The sequence below is a fragment of the Panthera pardus genome, unplaced genomic scaffold (assembly GCF_024362965.1).
Source record: "Panthera pardus isolate Hobbes unplaced genomic scaffold, ASM2436296v1 HiC_scaffold_11, whole genome shotgun sequence".
In the NCBI taxonomy this organism is placed as follows: domain Eukaryota; kingdom Metazoa; phylum Chordata; class Mammalia; order Carnivora; family Felidae; genus Panthera; species Panthera pardus.
The window spans coordinates 15,553,236-15,574,284 of NW_026526666.1; the positions used below are offsets into that span (position 1 = coordinate 15,553,236).

At 38.6% G+C, this 21,049-nt stretch overlaps 1 protein-coding gene across 12 annotated transcripts in view; it reads right to left on the reverse strand.

Moving 5' to 3' along the window:
- NTNG1 (netrin G1) overlaps positions 1-21,049 on the reverse strand; it is a 333,701-nt gene that overhangs the window by 34,161 nt on the left and 278,491 nt on the right. For 6 of the 12 annotated variants that reach the window (XM_019457677.2, XM_019457679.2, XM_019457675.2 and 3 more), the window contains 2 exons: positions 16,678-16,845; positions 11,124-11,258 (listed from right to left, as the gene is read on the reverse strand). The exons of 3 other annotated variants lie outside the window; for them this stretch is intronic. In XM_019457677.2, the coding sequence (XP_019313222.1) occupies positions 11,124-11,258; positions 16,678-16,845 (303 nt within the window). The remainder of the gene's footprint in view (positions 1-11,123; positions 11,259-16,677; positions 16,846-21,049) is intronic. 3 more of the 12 variants (XM_019457682.2, XM_019457680.2, XM_019457683.2) reach the window with 2 other exon arrangements.

Sequence of the window (21,049 nt, forward strand, 5' to 3'; positions counted from 1 at the left end):
TCAGAAATTTTAAAGCCTGATATAATCAGACAGAATTCATATGTCATATCTATGTGTCTATACATAGTTTAGCATCCTTGGTGCAAAATCAGCTCCTTTAATTTTTACTTTAATTGGAAAGAAGAAGGGTGTGATATCTCAGTAAAGACCTCATAATATATCCAAATATCTTCCATGTGGGCACTAGTTAAAGCTGGATTGGCAAGATCATTGAAAATGCAGCCACTGTGACATTATATCACTAATAAACTGCCAGATTAATCCTGGTAACAAGCCTTCCTACAAACTCCCAAGCTTTGTCTTTTTGTACTCAAAATCATGTGAACAATGTAGTTGTCTATATTATTGATTTTCATGATAAAGACTACAGATTAACATAAGACTAAGTCCATAGGGTCCAAATACTAATTAAAAAGAGGTCTCAAGGTGATTCTTAAAAATAATTACATCAATATTTCATTATTTTTGTAGTTTTGTCTCTGAGACATACACCCATTTTCCCCAAAGAGTTGTAGCACAGAAGAAACAGCTGCAATACATAATATTAATCCTGCACTTTTGTAGAACATGGGAAAGAATTTTGTGAAAAATACATTTTTAGCAATTGTTTCTATTTTAAAGCATCCAGCAATGTCTGGATGATCTTGACTGCTATCTATGAGGATGAGTCGGTGACTGAAGTTGGACGTGGAACAGATGAATCGTGTACGGGCCTGAATTTCTGCGTGTATGTGCCTGTTTTCAATGAAATCCAGTCTTATTGGAATTTACATCGAGATAGTCAACTGCGCTGTATTAACGCATGCCTCTTCTCCCACCTTGCAGCAATGGAAAACTGAAGGTTGACTATAATTTTTAAAAACAGAAAATTTGACAAAGACGAGATGAAGAGCATATAGCCCTTAAGTAAGGATGGTCATGACATAATTCTGTTCCTGGAGGTAGAGCCACATGATCCAGAATGCCCTGGGTTCAGTGGACTCAGTCACACTCAAAAGGGCATTGGGCAGAAAAGGCAGGGGTTTATGGCCCTGACATACACTTTATTTAAAATAATTATCTCTGACATCAAAGCCGATGGTAGAAAAAAAAAATTCTCAATGGGTTCTGTATGTTTTTCCTGCACTCTCCGTGTTGTAGGTGGTATTATTACTATAATTCTCCCTTAGTAGAGCTTTTTGCTGATGTTCAAGGTGATGGGTTGTTCCTGTAGAATGCAACAGAATGATTCCTTACACCAACATGAGCAATCCTGATTGTATTATGGCCACCCTGATTCCTCTTTCATTAGTTGCTGATTGTACTAAATTGATGCTAAATTGACTCGGCTGGCTCGTAAGCCTTTAAACGGCTGGCAATGACTACGCCTGTGATCTTGTCCTGGAAATTATATGATTGCAGCCTTGATGTTTCTGGAAATCCTAACTTTCTTCTTAAGGTCAATTAGGGCCTGGTAAATATGAATCAGTTAGACCAGCCCCCTGTGATACCCATATCAAGATAGAAGACACACTTTAATGAAATGTGTGCGTTTTTTCTTAATGTCCTCTTCTGTCTCCTGCTTCATACTCTCTCCGCTTTATTAAACAGGTCCTCTGTTTTTTTATTTCTAACTGCTGTGTGAGCTTGAAATAAATCAAACTATGGTCTGCAGGCCAAATGGAGCCTGTCTCCTGTTTACTATGGCCTATGAACTAAGAATGTTTTTTACATTTTTACGTGATTGAAACAGAATCAAAGGGAGAATAATATTTCATGGCGTGTGAAAACATATGAAATTCAAATTTTAGTGTCCATAAACAAAGTCTGATTGGAACATAGACACACGCATTCATTTCAACATCATGTTGGGCTGATTCGGGGCTACAACAGCAGAGGTGAGTAGTTGCAACAGACTGTGTGGCCCAGGAAACCTGAAATAATTGCTATCTGACTCTTCCTAGAAAATGCATGGTGACCCCTGGAGTAAATCACCAAAGTCTCTGTCTCCATGTTCGAAGTAAAAATGACAAAATCCTATAAAATGCTGCAGCAAACTCAATTAATAAATATTTGCTAATAACTGGTTTGCCATTTTGGCGGGGGAAGGGATTGCCCTCTTTAAATCTCGGTTTTTCTGTCTACAAAATATGGAAGATAATCTTAACCTCCCTTGTAGAATGAGATAATGCATACGTATTCCTGACACACATAAAATGTACAATAAATAACAACTTTTATTATTTTAAAATAGTTATTACTCCTCAGAAATTGGCCCAAATGCAAGTAGGTCAAACCATTTGTGAGGTTTCAGGATCACAGAATTTCAAACCAGCAAGGAGCCTGAGGATTTCACAGGAGATGCACAGAAAAGGCTGAGGTGTGGAACAAACATTCCTTGGAGAGCTGGTAGCAGTCACACCCAGAATTAGGATCCCTGATTTCATTGTGTTGACTTCTAAAATTTAGTTATCAGGAACCCTAGCTACCCTGGTTTATCTGTGGCTCCTCTACCCCAGAATTCTGTTTGATGGGGGCTGAGGACTGATTTTTCACTTATGTAAAATTTTTTCTCCCACAAATTTCAAGTGGGGCGGCCCTTTTACAATTGGGCTGACTTACACACATAGGCATTACCTTTATATACACAGCCTCAGAAGATTTTGAGATTCTCTTTCTCTCTCACACACACACACACAACACTCACTAGTGGGTAAAGAGTGGCTCAAGGTGAAACTCCATTTATGTATTGTCTAAAGTAAGGAAAGAACTTCATGTATTGTATTTCTTCTTGGCCTCTCGATCATCTCACTATCAGATAGGACCAGGCTGTTGCTTCGAATCTGGGACACTAGTAGATAGAGTTGTACCCGCATTTCTCCATGAGTTTTGGCATTTCACACACCTTTCACTGTTGAACTTGTACAGTGGTGTAAAATTGTAGAGTTTGGGCATTCTTGTCATTTTCAAAATTCTCTTCAAATAAAGGGGGAAAATTCATATGGATTGCCAAGTAAATATGGAATGTTTCTTATTGAGGTCAGAACTGAGGCCCCTCTCTGAGCTGAGCACAGGGTAGCTGAGTAGCAGGCAAACCTCAGAATGTCAGGAAGTGGTCTGGAGTTGCTGTTAGTATACCTACCGTCTGTATCTGTCTTATGCCAAGCTCTAACAATTCGAGAGTCACAGGTTTTGATTTTGAACATACTTAGGATATGATCCAACTGTGAGGGGAATTCTGAACAAGGCACTCCTTTCAAGCTGCCCCAGCCTTTGCCTCTAATGGTTGCTCCAAATGGAGTCATTAGTAATGTGAAGGGGGACAGCACTTTCCATGGCATGAGGGTAAGCCTTGGCTCCCCTGTTCATGGGTGGCATCAGGTCCCTGGTGTACTGGAGATTGGTGGGATTTTTCTGCCAATCCCAAATTAAAGTTATGCTAAGAATGGAAGGGAAACAGGACTGGAACTGGAAAGTGATGGCTATTAGCATGACGGACTGCTGTGACCACGTCCTGCTGAATCAGGAGAAATTTCACAACTGAGAGCAACCCTGGGGTTTGCTCTTCTAGATGACAAAATGAGCCTTTTCTCCCCAGGAGGACTACCAAGCCTATTTGTAATGCCTACAAATTGCCACTTTCTATCTTCTGTCGTCCTAATATTTTCCTTTTTAAATTACCTCGGGGAGGCTCCTACTGGTTCTGTTTAATGAGCACTTCCTTCCCACCCTTAGGAGTTGAACAACAGTAACATCAAGTACCCTTCCAACTATTTACTTTTCATCACTGTTATGTATGTGGTGCTCAGCAAGGGAGATGAGACTGTTGTTCAAGTTGCTAGCAAGAAAATTAAAAACTTGGATTCAGTGATGCCATTCACGTTTAGTGATACAGATGCAAGAGCCAAAATGAGTGAAATCATATGTCTGGGCCTGCAAATGCGCTGAAGCATCACGGACATCCTTGTTTAAGTGATGTGCCACCTGTCAATGGATTCAAAATGTGAGGTCAACTGGTGAAATGTGAATTGGATGTTTTAATGTAACACAGCAAATAGCAGGTCACTGCAACTGGAGGCAATTGAAAAGTTACAAGTTAGGTTCACAGTATTTGTCCAGGGAGGTATAATCTTCATCTCAGTGAAGCAATTGGAAGCATCATCTTAATGATCACAAGTTGGCAGGTCTGTAGACGTTAATCTCATACAAAACAAAACAACAATCAAAAAAGAAAATAAAAGAAAGCATCCTGATCTATAGTAGGAGAAAAGTTAGTTTCTAGAAAAAAAGGATTTACCAAGAAGTGAGGATGCAGAACATGGCCCGTGAGAAGCATGAGAATCTACCCATTGGTAAGGAAAGGCAAGAGCACAGAGGACAGCTGAATGGCTAAACTAGTTCTTAATACAACTTGAGGTATCTCATGATGCCTTCCCTTGGCCCACTGACTTGGTCTACTAGAGCCAAAAAGCTGGAAAGGTCCTAGAGGTCCTTTCACTCAACTATTCATTCAGGCAGAAACTCTCCCAAAAGCATCACTCACAGGAGCCCATCCAGCTTCTCTCTGAACTCTTCCAGAGTCTGGGGATTTATCATTACCCAAGGCACTCTCCTGTATGTTCTTAAAACAGCTGGGGAGAATAGTTGTTGGAAAATGCTGAGACTCACCTCTCTCTTTTACCTACTGGTCTCCATTCTATCTTCCTGAACCAACATGTCCACTTGTTACATAAGAGCCCTCTGAACCCTGGTTGACATGTGTCAACCTGCTTCAGCTTGCTTTATGAAAATCCCTTCACCAAAGATGGAACTCTCCTACATCACTATCTGCTGCATTATTATGTGGTCTCCCAGGACTAGACTCTTGACGTGGGCTGCTTGGGGCACATGTCAGAAGGACTGTAACTTCTTTTGGTCTTTGTTCAGCCTCAAGTTGTGTTAGCTTCTTTGCTGCTCATGACATACTGCTATCTAGAATTGAGCTTGAATGTGAGCTGAGATTGCCACATCTTTGTGACCTAAGCAACTGTGAACACAACTTTATACCATCCTACATTTTTGCAACTTCTATTTTTTAGCCTTAATTTGCAGCACAGTGTATGGCACACAGTGGGGACTAAGTGTTTGTCAAAACCCTGTTGGGAACCCTTGGATAGCCATGTTGGTTATTTTAGAAGTCTTCTATTTTGGGTCATCTATTGGGAACAATTTGTTCTTTTATTTCTTAAAAAAAAAAAAAAAAAGAGCGTGTGTGTGTGTGTGTGTGTGTGTGTGTGTGTGTGTGTGTTTAATAAGGGTCTAAGATCTTACTCCTGCCCCCCAAGGATATTTTGAATTTTTCTTAAGGTTTGGGACAATGTCCCTTAAAGGTTTTTATTAACATTTCTTCACTTATGTGATACTACCATCTCTGTACTAACCCAGTGGTAATACTAGTTTCCTGACTCCTTTTTCCACTCTTGTCAATGCAAGTCAACAATTAGTAGACCACATCTTTTAACAAATATCTTGGTATCTGAATTCCCTCAGTTTGGAAGATTCCAGAGCATCTAGATTTTCTAATTTGGCTTTGAAAAATATCTATATCTTCCAAATAGCTGTGTGGTCTATAATACACTTTACAATACCTTTTCCATAAGCTTCTTGGTCTTGACTGAAAAATATTTCACTGTTTCTATCTTCTACTTCATAATGTGAGTCTATACCTTCTTGACCCATGGCAATCTTTTCTAACCCTATAATGTATTTTTTCAAGTTAGTTTTATTCTTGCATATCTTTATTCTGAGCATGAGTTACATTCCATCTCCATGATGCCTGCGTATTTATCCTTGGCATTAAAAAATTGACATTATCAATGATTATTGTGGTAGGCAATGTTGACTGTCTTCTCAAAGATGTCTATATCCTAATAACCTGTTCTTTTACATGGCAATAGCAACTTTACAGAGAAATTACATAAGGACCTTGAGGTAGTGAGATTATCCTGGATTATCTGTGTGTGCCCAATCTAATCATGAGTCCTTAAAAGTGGAGATCCTTTCCCAGCTGTGGTCAGAGAAAGATGTAATAATGGAAGAAAGGCAAAGAGAGATAGAAAGTTCTTGGCTTTGAAAGTAGAGGAAGGGGGGCATGAGCAAAGGAATGCAGGTGGCTTCTAGAAGCTAGAAAAGGCAAGGAAAAAGATTTTACTGCTAGAACCTCCAGAAGGGTACACAACTCTGCCAGTAGCTCGATCTTAGCCCAGTGAGATTCTTGTTGGACTCCTAAATACAGAACTTTAAGAGATACACTTCTGTTGTTTTGAGCCACTAAGTTTCTGGTAGCTTACTATAGTAGCAGTAGAAAATGAATATAACTATTGTGCTCTCTCTGGGAAGGAAAACATCTAAGCCATAGAGTATTGTTCCCCAACTTTCCCTTATTCTTCTGAGAATAACTGTTGTCTTCTTTTCTTAACTCTGTGGTTTGCCACAGTGTTCAGTTTTTACAGTTTTATAAAGGTATTTTCACAATACCCTACTCAAACTTAATTAAAAATCTTCTTGATCAGGCCATTGCGTCTTCTGCTAAACACTCATTTTTCTATTCACAGTAATATATGTACTGATCCCTTCCAAGAACCCATATTCTGATATTGTAGGCCATGATCCAGCAACTGAATCTCAGCCTTCCCCTTGCTATATGTACTTAGTTCTTGATTTCCTACATGTTCTGTTATCTTCCAAAATCATAACACTGAACTATGTTACCAAATCTTTGGACTTTAGTCCAAATATTCAGACTATAAGTTCTTTTGAAAGTACCATTAGTATTCATACAAACTAGGTAAAAATGGGAGATACTTGGTAGCTTAATATACACTGCATGATATTCTAATGTGTCTTATATGTCCTCCAGGGAAATGACACACCTTCTCTTCAGTCTCATTGGTTCTATGTGTGGCTATTTCCATTAAATTTTCCAAACCAAAATACCCCCAACCTCCTCTATGTCCATCTCCTTAGAACAAGTGTTTCATTACTTCCCAATACATGTTAACCCTCCGTGTTTTATGTGAAGCATGGAACGTGGTTTCCTTTTGGATGATTTAACTTTATTCTCTGGGATGTGGTTCATCCCTCTTCACTAACTTCAGAGGGGCACATAAAAAAAACCCTCCTTCTCCTCAACATCTCATTCTTCTATTAGTAACCTCAACACTAATTTAGATTCTGCTTGGTGTCCTTGAAATCTTTTTCTTTCTCCTTTCTCTCCTAGGTTGGGTGTGCTCCATGCTGTCTAAAGACCATTCATTCCAATGGTTTTCAAGTGTTTCACCTTTTATGTCAGAGAGAGCAGCTTACATTTATGGAGCACACAATCGGTGGCCCCCTGAGGCAGAAGGTTCACTTATGAACCTAGAGTTCTTCATTTTGCCTGCTGAAGCCATAGCATTGTTTTTGGGGTCAGCTTTGCTTCAATCTCTTAAATCAGCCTTGCTTATCATAAAGGGCTTTTTAGAACTTCCTAAGTCCACAGTTTGGAATTTCAATAGTGGCCCAGCTTGCTGATGTTCTGCACTATCACTGTACAATAACTTTTAAACACAGATTCTTGCCTAGCATTTTCACACATCAACATGTGCTTGGAATTAAATAATAATAATCGAGTGCTTACTATGTACCATAAAGTCCACATTCATTACTTTCCTTGAATTTTCACAATTATCATATGTGTTAGGTCCCAGTATACCCCCATTTTAAGACGAAAAACTGTGCTTAGAGAGTCCAAGTGATTTCCTCTAAGTCTTGCAGGTAGTAGGAGGTGGAGGTGAAATTCAAACCCAGAGCCTAAGTGTGTCTGCTTCCTCCCTGCTCGTGGCTACCAGCACCACTGCCAGCCCTATTTACCACTGCTTTCTTCTTGGCATTGGTTTCTTGTTGTCAGGTTAATTACTACCACTGATAATGTGGCTAACTCAAGGATGGGTTCATCTCAGTAGAAGTGTGGGGGGTAGGGTGGGGAGGAGGGTGGAGGGAAGAGAGAAAGAGAGAATTGACTTGAGGGACTTATTTTTAGTACATTCATGTGTGTGCAGACACAGAGTGATATGAAAAATATTTGTCAACCTATAATCGCCAACTAATTAGAATGATATCTTTTATATAATACTGGTGCTGGAGGCACCTTACTATGACAGGTATTACCCTAGTAGTTGCTGGATCTTGGGGGTGGTCTGAGAGATCCTGGGGAAGGCACTTAAGGATCCTCATGCCATAGCCATTTATCAACTGACAGCAGAACTTCTATATTTTTATGTAGAATATCAGCCCTATGTGGGTGGGTCTGAGGGAAGGAAAATATATTTCAGAGTGAGAAAAAGCTACTGCATACTCAAAGGTGTATTTGAAATATGTTAAATTTATATAACAAATCCCATCTCATCCTGTTCCAGTCCTTCCTTTACAGAGCAGCCAGAATAATCTTTCTAAAACAAAATCTGACAACTTCATTCCTCTGCTTAAAACTGTATGATGGATTCCGTGTCTGTCTCCTCCCCAGTGAGAAGAAATTCCTCAGCTTACTGTTCATGAAGCCATATGATCTGGTCTCTGGTTGCCTTTTCAACATCTTCCCTCCCTCCCAACACATACACACATGCATGCGTGTGCACTCACACACACACACACACACACACACACACACACACACACACCTCATCCCCCATCACATCAAAACTATTTGGTATTTCTGGAACATAGTGGGTTAGCTCATTCACTTTTACTCAAGAAATCCCCTCCTGTAAAGCTCCTACTAATCCTTCAGTACTGAATCAAATGTCACTTCTTTGGGAAGCCTTACAATTCCCACCCGGGCTTCACTAAAAGCACGCCTATAGGTCTTTCTTAGTTCTGATCACCTTCTTTCATAATCATTGGGTTGCAGGTTAGCCTCTTACCTCAGATTGTGAACTCCATGCCCATATGTCCACAGCAGCTATCTTTCTTCATCCTTGTAGCCTCTACTGTTACCTCAATGCCTAATTCATGGAAGGTACTCAAGAAATACTCAAGAGGATAAAGCATTTGCTTCCATAATCTCATTTATCCATACATACCAAGGATGTGAGATGCTGGAGCTGAGGTACAGAGTTTTCTATATTGCACAGCCTTTATGTGGTAGGGCCATGTGTAATACAGTCTTCCAATTCCAGAAGGGAAAATTTGATGACATTATATTGGTTTATAATACTCCAATAATTAATACAGAAAAATCAAGTTAGGACCTTTTTGGGATATATTTCCCCTAAGGCTAGATTAGTTTTCCTCTCTAATGTCTTTCTCTGATTATACTACAGGAACCCATTCCTCAGGTCCTGTTGCATCAGGAAATTTACATGGATCTTTCTTTTAGAGAAGTGTGTCTTAATTGTAAAGTCTTATGCCTTATGCCTTGAGTCTTGGACCTATTTTGGGTCCTTCCTTTGTCTGTCCCTCCTTCTCTCCTTTTGGCTGCTGGCATTCTCTGGACCTCCACATCCAGATGTTCCAGGACCAATGACTGTCTGCTGAGTCCTGGCTCCTCATATGGTCCTTGGGATCCACCAAGTCATCCATACCCCTAAGGTGCCTTCTAGGAATCTATAGCATGTAGGATTTTTAACCATGGCCTTATGCAGAGCTCACGTGCAGTTGTGTTGCATGACTTCTGACTATTTGTCTTCTAATGCTCCTCTCCAGCATGGCTGGAGATGCTCACCTCCAGCTCCTTGATCCCATATTAACCTTGGCATACTCAATGGCAAATTTCTCAAACTATCACCACAGTTTTCTGCTGCCCATGACAATAGGATGGCAGTTAATTTCACTTTGGCTTTACATTACGTAGAAGGGTAGCTTACAGATAAGTATAAATTCGACAAGTGGCTGGTGAAATATTCTGTAAGGCCCTGGACTTAGCTTTAGACAGTTCCTGCATGCTGACATTGTTTTCAAGTGAAATGTAAGCAAAAACAAAAACAAAACAAAACAAAACAATCCCAAAAAGGCAGAAAAACAAACAAACAAAAAGTGTCTAGAGCTGTGCTGTCCAATATGGTAGACACATGTGGCTATTAGGCCTTGCAATATGGTCAGTCCTAATTGAGATGTTCTGTAAGAATAAAACACACACTTGATTTCAAATACAGTATGGAAAAAACATATCTTTAATAGTTTTGATGTTGATTTTATGTTGAATGATACTATTTGGGATATTTGGGTTAAATAAAATAAGACGTTAAACTCAGTTTCTTTTTCAATGTGTGTAACAAAACATTTAAAATTCCATATGTGGCTTGCACAATTTTCTATTGGACTGCACTGCTCTAGAGGATTTGCCTGGTGGCTCTTTAATATTAGTAAGCTAAATGTGTATGGATAGACTCACAAGTTAGTGCATAATGAAAAAGCAGAAAAGGTTATGAATGACAGAAGGAAGCTTCTGCTCAGATTTTTAAATTTCTGTTCCCCGAATACACCGACATGCCACCTGCCTGACAAGCTTTTAAGAAGGTCTGATAATCCTCAGAGAAATGAGGCTGAACCAAATGGCATCTGTCTAAGTCTCACTGCATGGTGCCTAACCTCAGAGGCTTAAAATCAATATTGATTTTTTTCATTATTTTACCCTGGCATTTAAATATCCCTTAGATTTATTACCCTTAGGTTTCTGGTTAAGATTCAGTGATGGGTGTGAGAGCAGGGGTGGTAATAAGTTATGTAGATATCATTTAATTTATGAACTCTGGAGCTTTGAGGTAGCTTTCAGTTCAAGAAATATATTAACCACATCCACATCACCCTTCATTTTGCGGTAAGGATTTCCACGCTGGGTCCCTATTGTGCCACTTAATTTATGGTCTGGCCAGGTACATGGATCTGAGTACAATATTTCAATGTAAGTTGCTCCTGCATTCAGAGGAGAAGAAGATGGGCTTCAAAGAAGCTGGCTGGACAGCTGATGGATTGCTCTTTCTCCTATACATAGGCTGGGGCTTTAGGTAGCTTTTAAAGCTTGTCAGTGGCTTGGGTCTTTTTCTGCTCTGAGAAGCTGCACACACCGGCCTGGACAAGCAGATCAGCCATGCTGCAGCAGGCAGAGGGCAGCTCCCAGAGTTACTTACGTTGACAGCCGTAGTGCCAGGAATTTCCCGGCAGACACTCATCACACTTAGGCCCTGTCGTTCCCGTCTTACACTCACAAAATCCTGAGCCATTACAACGATCATGGACTGAGCCCAAAGGGTTACAATAACACTCTGTAGAAACAAGACAACACACAGGCTGGAGACAAGTCTGCATGGCTTATAGGTTATCAACACAGGAGCGTCACTTAAATGCATCGCTTACTTAAAGAAAGATGTCCGCTAATGAAATGCTTTGGCAAATACAGCTATCTCAGGCCCCTTTATTTATTTCCTCAGCCTTCTGTGATGCTGTTTTTATGATATGGGAGGAAATTAACTGAAAACTTCCCGGGAAATAAGACATTATGCTCTTCATGGCTAACAGATCATAATAGAGATTCCATTTGTTAGGGCATTTTTAGATGGTTTAATGAACACCATGAGAAGTTTGTATATCAAGGATAAATCAATATGCCATCAGTGTAAAATCTGTTTTAAATTATTCAAATGGCCTTATCTGTTACACTCAATACTTGAGAACTGCTGAACGTTTTTAAAGTGCAATATGAATGCACTTTGTTCACTCAAAGGCATTTTTACTTTATGATATGGGAAAGCACTTTAACTTATTTATATATATACTGTTTGGTATGAGCTTTTAGATACTCTATCTGCTAGGCATGTTAGTACGGTTTTTATGCAGCCTAGATTAACAATCATGAAAGAAAAATAAATTTTGTAATCCCAAGTAAATTTCAACACAGGCATAATTTGAGACATATATTTCATCATAATGTCTCCTGGCAGGACAAAACAACTTTGTCCAATGAAGAGTAAATAGAGTGTTTTCTGGATTCCTCACATACTCTTATACAGGATACTTTTGCTTCTGAAACTCTGTTTAGCTGAAAGGCTGAACCTGAAGTGGGGATTCCTTAGGTTTCCATTAGTTTGAAAGGTAATAACTGCTAGTTTGCAGCTTTGGGGACTTGGGGGCCAAAGTTTCTTTCCTTGTTACCCCACTGTATAATCTTGGACAAGTCATTATGCCTCTCTGTCTCTCAGTTTCCTTTATACTAAAAGGGTCCTATTAAAAGGTTTTCTGGTTAAAAAACAAGTAAAATCATACCAGCCAACCAACCAACCAACCAATGGAAGCCCTGAGAGCTTAGCTTAACAGCATCAAGTTTAGTGTTTTAGACTGGCAACAGAGATTCAAGGTTTAACGTTATAGAGAGGACTGGACATTTTGTTCTGGTTTTACTACAGGAATTAACTAGAGAATGTCTTCAGAAAATGTGGGAGACCTTACGATTATGATTTATTTCATGTTAGTCAATTTTTGAGTTCTGCATTGTGGTGATATAAGCATTGATAAGACTAATAGTGATAGTGACATATGCAGGTAAAAATAAAACTAAATAAACTAAAATGTTCCTTCCTTGCCTGGCTTGGTTTGTATTTAATAACTAGAGTTTTAAGTCATCATTTTCTATTTTAATGTGTGTACAAGGGAGTTGTTTAAAAAGGTTTTTTTTTTTAAATAGTAATTTTGTATGGCTTTAAAATGTTTTGTGTACATATTTATACTATAAGTCTGTGCTTATACTTATTCAACATTTAATGTTTCTTACTATTTCAAGTGCATAAGTTGACAGTGAGTCACCAGCATTTTGCAAACCAGGGAGTAGAGTTATATCTAGCCAACAGGAATCCACACACCAGTCTAGTCATTTAGCCCATAGCAATTATATTAATATAAGGATTTAGATGCAAAGAAAGTAAATTTTTTTTTAAACATGGGACACCTAAACCAGTGATTGTCACAGGAAGGGTGATAAGTGTTATGTTATACAAACAGTAGGGAAAATAAGTGACAAGGAGAGGTGTGGTCTATTTACCACCTTATGTACAAATAACTTAGTTTTTAAAAGAATACCATGGTCAATGGTAGATATTGGTGATGGCCTTGGAGTACTGTATTTTATTACATTCAACCAGGAAGAATATGCAGGACTGTTAGGCTAAAAAATAACATGAAATATTTTGGAGGTTTGATTAAAAAGTTACAGTACAATTGATTTATAGGTACTAGAAGTATCCTGTCTATAGAAGGTACCTCTGACTACCTGATCTTGGGTTTCAAGGGGAATAAAAAGACAATACTTCATAATTTGAGATACGTTTAGTAGCAAATGCTGAACCCTGTGTTTCATTCTGATGTCAAGCTTGTTACCAGAGATTATTAGCAGTGATTACCCAAGGTCACGAACCACATATCCTCTAACTTCCTGCTTAATGCTTGAGTTTATATAAAACAGAAGCATGCAAGGGTGTCATCTTCATGTAATTGCTGCGTAATACAGGGTAATTACATGCATCTTTGGAGACATGGCTGTGCTTGGAATTTGTATGAAAATGGGGAAATTCACCAGTAACCAATAAGCAGCAACCACTGTGGCAACACGGAATAGCCTGCATTTTATATCTGTCATAATATAAAATGACGCAAATAGTTTACGACATGTACTTCAATGCAGTCTATATTTTGTCGAGATTTGGCCTGTTCCCTCACAGCCAGTGTGGTGGATTTCATTGTCATTTGTTGAAGAGATGGCCAAAATGCCTCTTTTCCCCCTTAAATTTAGAGAAGACTTAGATGAAGTTCAAATTTTCTGAGATTGGTGCTTAATTCCGTGAAAGTGAATTGGGTAAATATCCATTCATTTTCATTAGTGCTTTCTATACAAAAAGGTATTAAACTCAATTATTTGTGACGTATGCTCTTCAATTTAATTCTCAGTCCTGGCTCAAGCCCTTTGGGGAGCTTAACTGTGGAAAAGAGTGAATAAGTTCATGCTTTCCCTTAGGGCAAACCTTGGCAATAGGGAGCCACAGGCTACCAATGGCCCTCAGAGAGCAAACTCCAGCCTTAGCCTGGTGTGTAGGCAGCTCTTCAAGTGGGAAAAGTGGAACCCATAGCTCTTATAGGACATAGCTTTTATTGTTATTGATTCATTGTACATATATATAGACTAAAGACAAAAGATAGACTATAGCATATATCAGCTAGCTACATTTTCCAATGCATTCTTTACAAACAATTTTACGCCTTAGAAAAAAGGCAGCAATTTAAGGAATTTTGGTATGTGGGGGAATATTATAGCCAATTTTAATGGTACCTAAAAGTTCTCATCTTTGTGTTTACCAATTTACTTGGTTTGGAAAGTATAAAATACTGAATAGAAACATGTTTGCTTCAATAAAATAAAATTCCCCAAAGATTTATAATTTTAACTAACAAACTGTCTAGAAATGGAGATAACAAACGCTCTTGATTTTTTTCGGCAGGAGAAGAAATGTATATTCAGCTTTTTCATATTTCATCACTAGTTGATGTTATTCAAAAGACAAAAGCCAAACAGGCTGCCTTCCTGCCTGTAGATAATCAGAAATAGATTTACAACAGGACTAAACCTCTTAAAATTAAATAGTAAGTGCAGATTTTATACTTCATAAAATTACTTTAGGACTGGAAAAAGGCCAAAGCTTATAAGAAAGAATACTCTGAGTAAAACACTTTGGGATATTGTTAAGTTACCTGCTATTAGAAATTTCATGGAATAAAATCTTTTCTTTTAAGGCCTTTTTCTCTGATTTGTTTAAAATACTATGAAATTAACACTGTAAAACATGTTAATCTTAGGTATTTTATGAAAATGATTTTTATTCCTGCATACCTATTTATTTTACCTTTTTTCTTGTTTCTGTATTTACTGTATGACATTTATATATCTTTACAAATGACATTCAGTGAAGTGTAGCTCTGCATTCAAAATTCAGACAGCTACATGTCTTTTGGGTTATTAATAGCCTCAAATCTTTGTAACCCCGATTGTTATAAAGGCCACTGAACTACTGTTCACAAACTCATGGTGGAATTGCTACTGTCATCCAAAAAGCATACCGTTTAAGTAAGAAGTCTGACAAGTTTAGTTTTGCTAATTATGTCAGGGTAGCTGGGAGAAGATGTTCAAGCTCTGAAGTCAGGAAGCTAACTCTTTGCTAAAGCTGTATAATTTGGTTCATTTCACCTTACTTTTCTCAACTAGAAAATAGAGGAAATTATCAGTGGAATACTTACCCCCCCTGGTTTTGTTAATGAGGATTAAGTAAAAACAAAACAAAACAAAACAAAAACAAAAACAAACCATATTTGCAAGTCAGTTCACAGTTTACCAAGTGTTTCCTGGGCATTCCATATGATCCCAGTTTGTTTGACTGGGAGTTCTGAAAGGACTTACCTAAGACATACAGCTATTAAATAGCAAAATGGGACTTGAACCCAGCTCTCCGGTCTCTAAGTCCAGTGATCTCTCCACTAATTCACAAATAATAAATAAGGAGGCACTTGGAAAAATAGAACATACTGTAGACATTAACAGTATTGTGTAAACTTGGTCTAACTGAATTCACAACAACTTGTAGACCTAGTTTATGGGATTCTGGGCAAGTAGACATATGATCTTGATGACCTAATCAGAAGACAATGATCTCCGAATTGCAGATTAGATTTCTTTTTTGATGAAAAAACCACCTGTCATTTTTCTGCATTTTTAAAAAATTTACATTAGTCTTTATGTGAAAAATTCTATTTTGAAAATTAGTTGCCAATGTTTTTACCTACTGGTATGGTAACAGACACACAGGTACCTTGACCATTTCAAATATATGCATTTCTTCAAAGTAAATTATGAAGTGAAATTCCATTTATTGTTTCTTATTTTTCCATCAGCTCCCTTTCTTAAAGACTGGTTCCAGTGGGAGAAATTTTTTGTCTGTGAAAACAGGTTCTCTCTCCAGTTGACCTGAGCAGTAGTCATGGTGGGTAGGGGATAGTGCTCAAGGGAATCCTGTGGACCCAGTTTTTCCTTATTTACCTTGGAAGCTATGAGAATTCATTGCCTATAATAGTTCTGAGAAATTGCTTCTGCTTTGGGGGGCTAGGAAAATTAAATAAATGGAATTTCCTTGCTATGGATGGAAAAGTCAGGCAAACTTCTATATTACCAGTTGCTAATGATTTTCAATTCCAATTGGCAATATTGTTAATCAATCAATGTTTGTTGATTACCAGTTATGTGCAAGAGTTTATCCTAATTTCTCATATCTATAATTAAGTCCCATATAATGAGTTTTCATTTTAAAAGTTGAATGTACAACATAAGCCTTTAAGATCAGTTTGATATTACCAGGTTTTAAGATTTCATGCAAAAAAAAAGGAAGAAAGAATAATTGATAGAAAATTCTTCATCTTCTAACCAAGATTTCCAGATCATCATATTTAAAGCAACAAAAACATAAGGATTCAGAATATATTCCCCAATTCAACCGGCACAAGAGAATTTTAAGTCTACCACAAGGATGTTTTCTCCATTGAGAAAGTTCATTCTGGCTCAGCCGTGGTTCAAGTTAACAGCCTCTTCACCTTGAATAGCTCCCCATAGCTCGAAAGGCACAGAACAATAGCTGAAATTATAATGGAACTGACCTATGCACACATTCTCATCGTCCAGCTGTGCAGAAGCATTTCTGAAGTAGCCCAGCCTGCATAACTCACAGTGCTGCCCTCTAGTGTTGTGTTTACAGCTCACGCAAATGACTGTATTTAGCAGATCGATATAACTGCATCGATTGGAGTGGCCGAAGCATTCACAATCTTGCAAGGAAGAACAGAAATGTATACAGAGTGTATACAGTAGCAGAGTAATAGCACACTACATGCTTGGATAAAATGAGAAGTGGAGAAAAGATGGCAGAATGGCATTACATCTATGTGATGCAACATGACACATGGCGACCACAGGTGGTTGTGACTGGCATGGAAGTAGCATCTGTTTCAAGCAGGATAGAAAGGTTGGACATTCAGAACATGATCGAAGAGTGTTAATTCTTGGCATACAATATGAACAGAAGCATTTGCAGGTGTACACCTTTTAAAATTTGGGAAGGCTCGGTCGCCATTGATGCAAAAGTCTAATTTTTGCACAGTGAGAACTTTACTGTCTTTACATCACTTCCCCATTTTTTTCTTCATATTTGCACTCTTAGAAAAAGGGAGGGAAGTATGTGAGCATCTAGGGCCTGAGCCTGCCATCACCCATGACTCCTTTGTTTAGTGTCATTATCATTTATGTTAAGACAGTAGCTCGGTCAGTGTTTCACAGAAATTGTGGCAAATTTAATAGGGATCTGGAGGACTAAACAATTCTCTATTTTTATTCCAAATGCTAACAGGAAAGACAGGCTTTGTAAGCCTTTCATCAGGCTAAATATGATGTTTGTTTATGTGTGAGAGAAAATACAAAAAACAGAGAGATGATTTGTATGGGAAAAGTGCTCTGAAGATTTCCTTTTCATTCAAATTTCAAGCTGAGTCCACTACAAAAGAAGGATTAGGCAGCTAGTGATTACGCAGTACTCCCAGATTTCCATTCTTTGTTTTCCCAGAATGTTGGAGATGCCTCTGAGGCTGAGGTCCTGATGGTGAGAAGAACTAGACAAGGAGATGGGGAAAGAGAAGGAGAGCAGGTGGGGAAGGGTGGGGAGTGATTACATTTTCTCTTGGTTGCATCTCAGCTAAAGCAAGAAGTTGTTCATCTAATTCAACATTTTTCAAAAAAGTGGTAAAGACAAAGCCTTTACCGGTAGCAATCACCATCAAATCAGATAGAAAAAGAAAAAAAAAAAAAAAGACGGGAGAAGTAAGTAGGTAAGTAAGTAAGTAAGCTAATTTGTCTTCTCAAAATATGGGGGCAGGTGTAGCTGGATATTAATGAGGAAGGTCAACGGTGATACTGCAAAACCTTTATTTAGTTTATCCAAAAATACTCCTCTTTTTAATGTCTGACCTTTATTTTACCTCACTAGGAAGCCAAAGACAGCCACTACTTGAACCCATTCATTCATTCATTCATTCATTCCATATTTTATTGGGTTGATCTACCATGTGCCAGGCATTATGCAAGGGACTGAGTTACTCTTTTGGCTTAGATAAACTTTGGAAGTATCGCATTTGATGAGCAGAGTAACAATGAATAAGCACTGTCAAAATGAATAACGAAGATTAAGGAAGAGAGACTGGATTTTTTTTTAAACATGCTGGTACTCATCGGAATGGTGTGGATTTATTTAGTGCAGAGCCGATTGCTATAGCAGAGGGTCAAGGTCCTGACAGAATAAAATAAAATGGGGATCAAAGCAGAGGAGGACACTGGATGTAGTGACTAGTGAAAAATACCAAGATTAGGGTCAGCACCTTGGGGATTCTAGATACTCAAAAGGGAAGCAATAAGAAGGGGAGGCTCCTGAAGACAAGCTGGTTCCTTTAGGGGAGGATAGCTCTGTCGTGTGTGTGTGTGTGTGTGTGTGTGTGTGTGTGTGTGTGTGTGTGCGCGCGCGCGCACTGCGCGCATGTTGGGGGCTGGGATCAGGAGGAAGCAGAGGGAGAAGAGCAGAGTGGGAAGGAGGCCTATGCAGTAGTTAAGGTATGCCATATTAATAATAATAAAACAATAACAACAAAAATAATGGAATTACAGATCACCAAATTAAATTTTCTTAGAAAACAAACATATCACTCCAATACACTATATCTCCCTGAGTTACACCTGTTTATGCTGGCAATTCTGACTTGTGAGGAAACGTAAAAGGGCTCTAGAGCCTTTCTTGGTTGAGGATTTGGAACAGGGAAAACCTTTCTGGCCTAGAGCTACCCAAGAGTAGCGGTTTCAGGAAGGAGACCCAAGTTCCAAATCTAATTGCTTCCTAAGGACTTCTTCAGAGCTGCCTGGAACTGCTGAGGAATGGGCATCAACAGCCCTGTCCTCTGGCTCTCCCTCCTGGAAGACGTTCCTTGGTGGTTGTTTCTCATATTCCCCATCCCAGGCTGGCCCTTGGTGCACCTAATATAATTTATCCAGCTTTGAAAAAAGCTGGAGCTACAAAGAAGCCCTTGTTGTCAAAAAACTAGTTTTGTGGGTAAGACAAACATATGGTTAGAATAACTAGAAAACAAAAGAGCATGTGCTAAGAAAGCCAAACAGTGACACAAAGTGATCTAAGGAGAAGGTCATTTAACTTGAGGGGAATTAGCAAAAACTACCTTAACACTGGACTTAACAATGGGTCTTCCATGAGGGCAGGTAGGGTTTGTTAGAAAAAAGAAGTTTGGGGGAGAGAGGATGAGCATTTCAGGTGAAAAGGGAATAGAACCTGCAAAGGTATGAAGTTGGGGAAAGTGTAGAGAATAAGGCTAGAGAAGTTTCATAAATCATTTCCTTTGTGGGTATTTGAAGGGTTCTGTAAGATCTGCGCAATGGCAAGAGTACATGCTGAGCTCTATCTGACAAAGTTTTATCCAAGAAATAAAACATATCTATAGATATCCAAGTTCAACACTTTCAAGACTCAGCCCATGAATCTCCATGGACACATCAAGTGTCACACTGTCATCTACTATTACTCTGAATTCAATGAGTAGTATACATTTCCACAATGACATTATTTGTTTCTGGGTCTTGTTTGAAGACCGATTTATTAATTTTGGTAGGAGAAGATAAATAATGTAAGTTGTATAATTATATATAGAACCATACCAGTTAAATGCCCAATATTAATAAATTTATTTTAGAAGATAAGTGGATATTTAAATATCTTTTAATCTAGGAAACAGGGTAGCAACTTGATTCTTTTAAGACTTCTAAGATTCTTCTGAGACTTCAATAAAGCTGTCTTCTCTGGCCACGATATATTTGAGAATGTAAAATGACAAAAAGATCTTTGAAAATGATTTGAAAAACATGAGAGCAGTGTATAAATGCAAGGCATTTCAAATGTAATTATTAGGCTGCTGTATTATTTTTCAGTATTCTGTTAATCTACCACTCTTTAGGAACTAGTCTTTCCACACAGGCACAGAATCCTTGAATGATTATTAACAATGTAGTCTGAGTTACATTACCATATTAAGACCCTGCAGGGATGATACTAATAGTTCAATAATTCTTTGATCTCTCAACTCATTGACCTGCCATGTCCTCCTTTCCCTTCTTACAAAGTATGGAGTCCATGGTCCGTCCTTACAGTGACTTCCTTTCATACACTCTCATCTCCCTTGACCCCGAGTGTCCACTGCAATCAGTCTCCTGGGAAAACCTGATCCTGCTTAAATCCACCTCTCCATCTCTCCATGCCTACACCCCAGCAGCTAAATGTGGCTGGAGTTTTTCTCCAACTATTTTGAAATAAGTCTCATGTTAAGTTTATAACCATAAGTCTCAAAGGGACCTTTAGGGCTGCCAGGAAACCCTTCCTAAAACAGGGGACTTCTGGGTCACCACTTTCTCTTGCTTCTTCTTCTTCTCCACCCATGATTGTTTTTCCCTCTCTTTTCCTCTTGGTCCTTTCTCCTCACAGGTACTCAGGGCTTAGCTCTTGGAACTCTTTGCTCTTTAGGCTCAACCTAGAGCCTAGGGCTCCTTACCCAGTCTCCGGACTTTACACATCATGTAGATGCTGACCTTTCCAAAATAGTTGTTTCAGCCTAGATCAACTCCCCAGTTAGTGAGACTTCCTCCAGACTGACATACTGACATACTCATCTGCATTCTTAGTCTCCACCTGGACATTTACTAGATATCTCAACTTCAACATGTTCATAACAGAGCTCTTAGGTCAACCTTACCAAACCTGCTACTCACCCAGGCAGCCCACCCTATCTCAGTAAATGGCAACTCCATTCCTCCAATTGCTTAGCTCAAAATTCCTGATGTTGTTCTTGACATGTCTTTTTTCCTCATCCCTGACAACCAGTCAATCAGCAGATATTCTTGGCTATGCTTTTAAAATACACTCTAATCTCA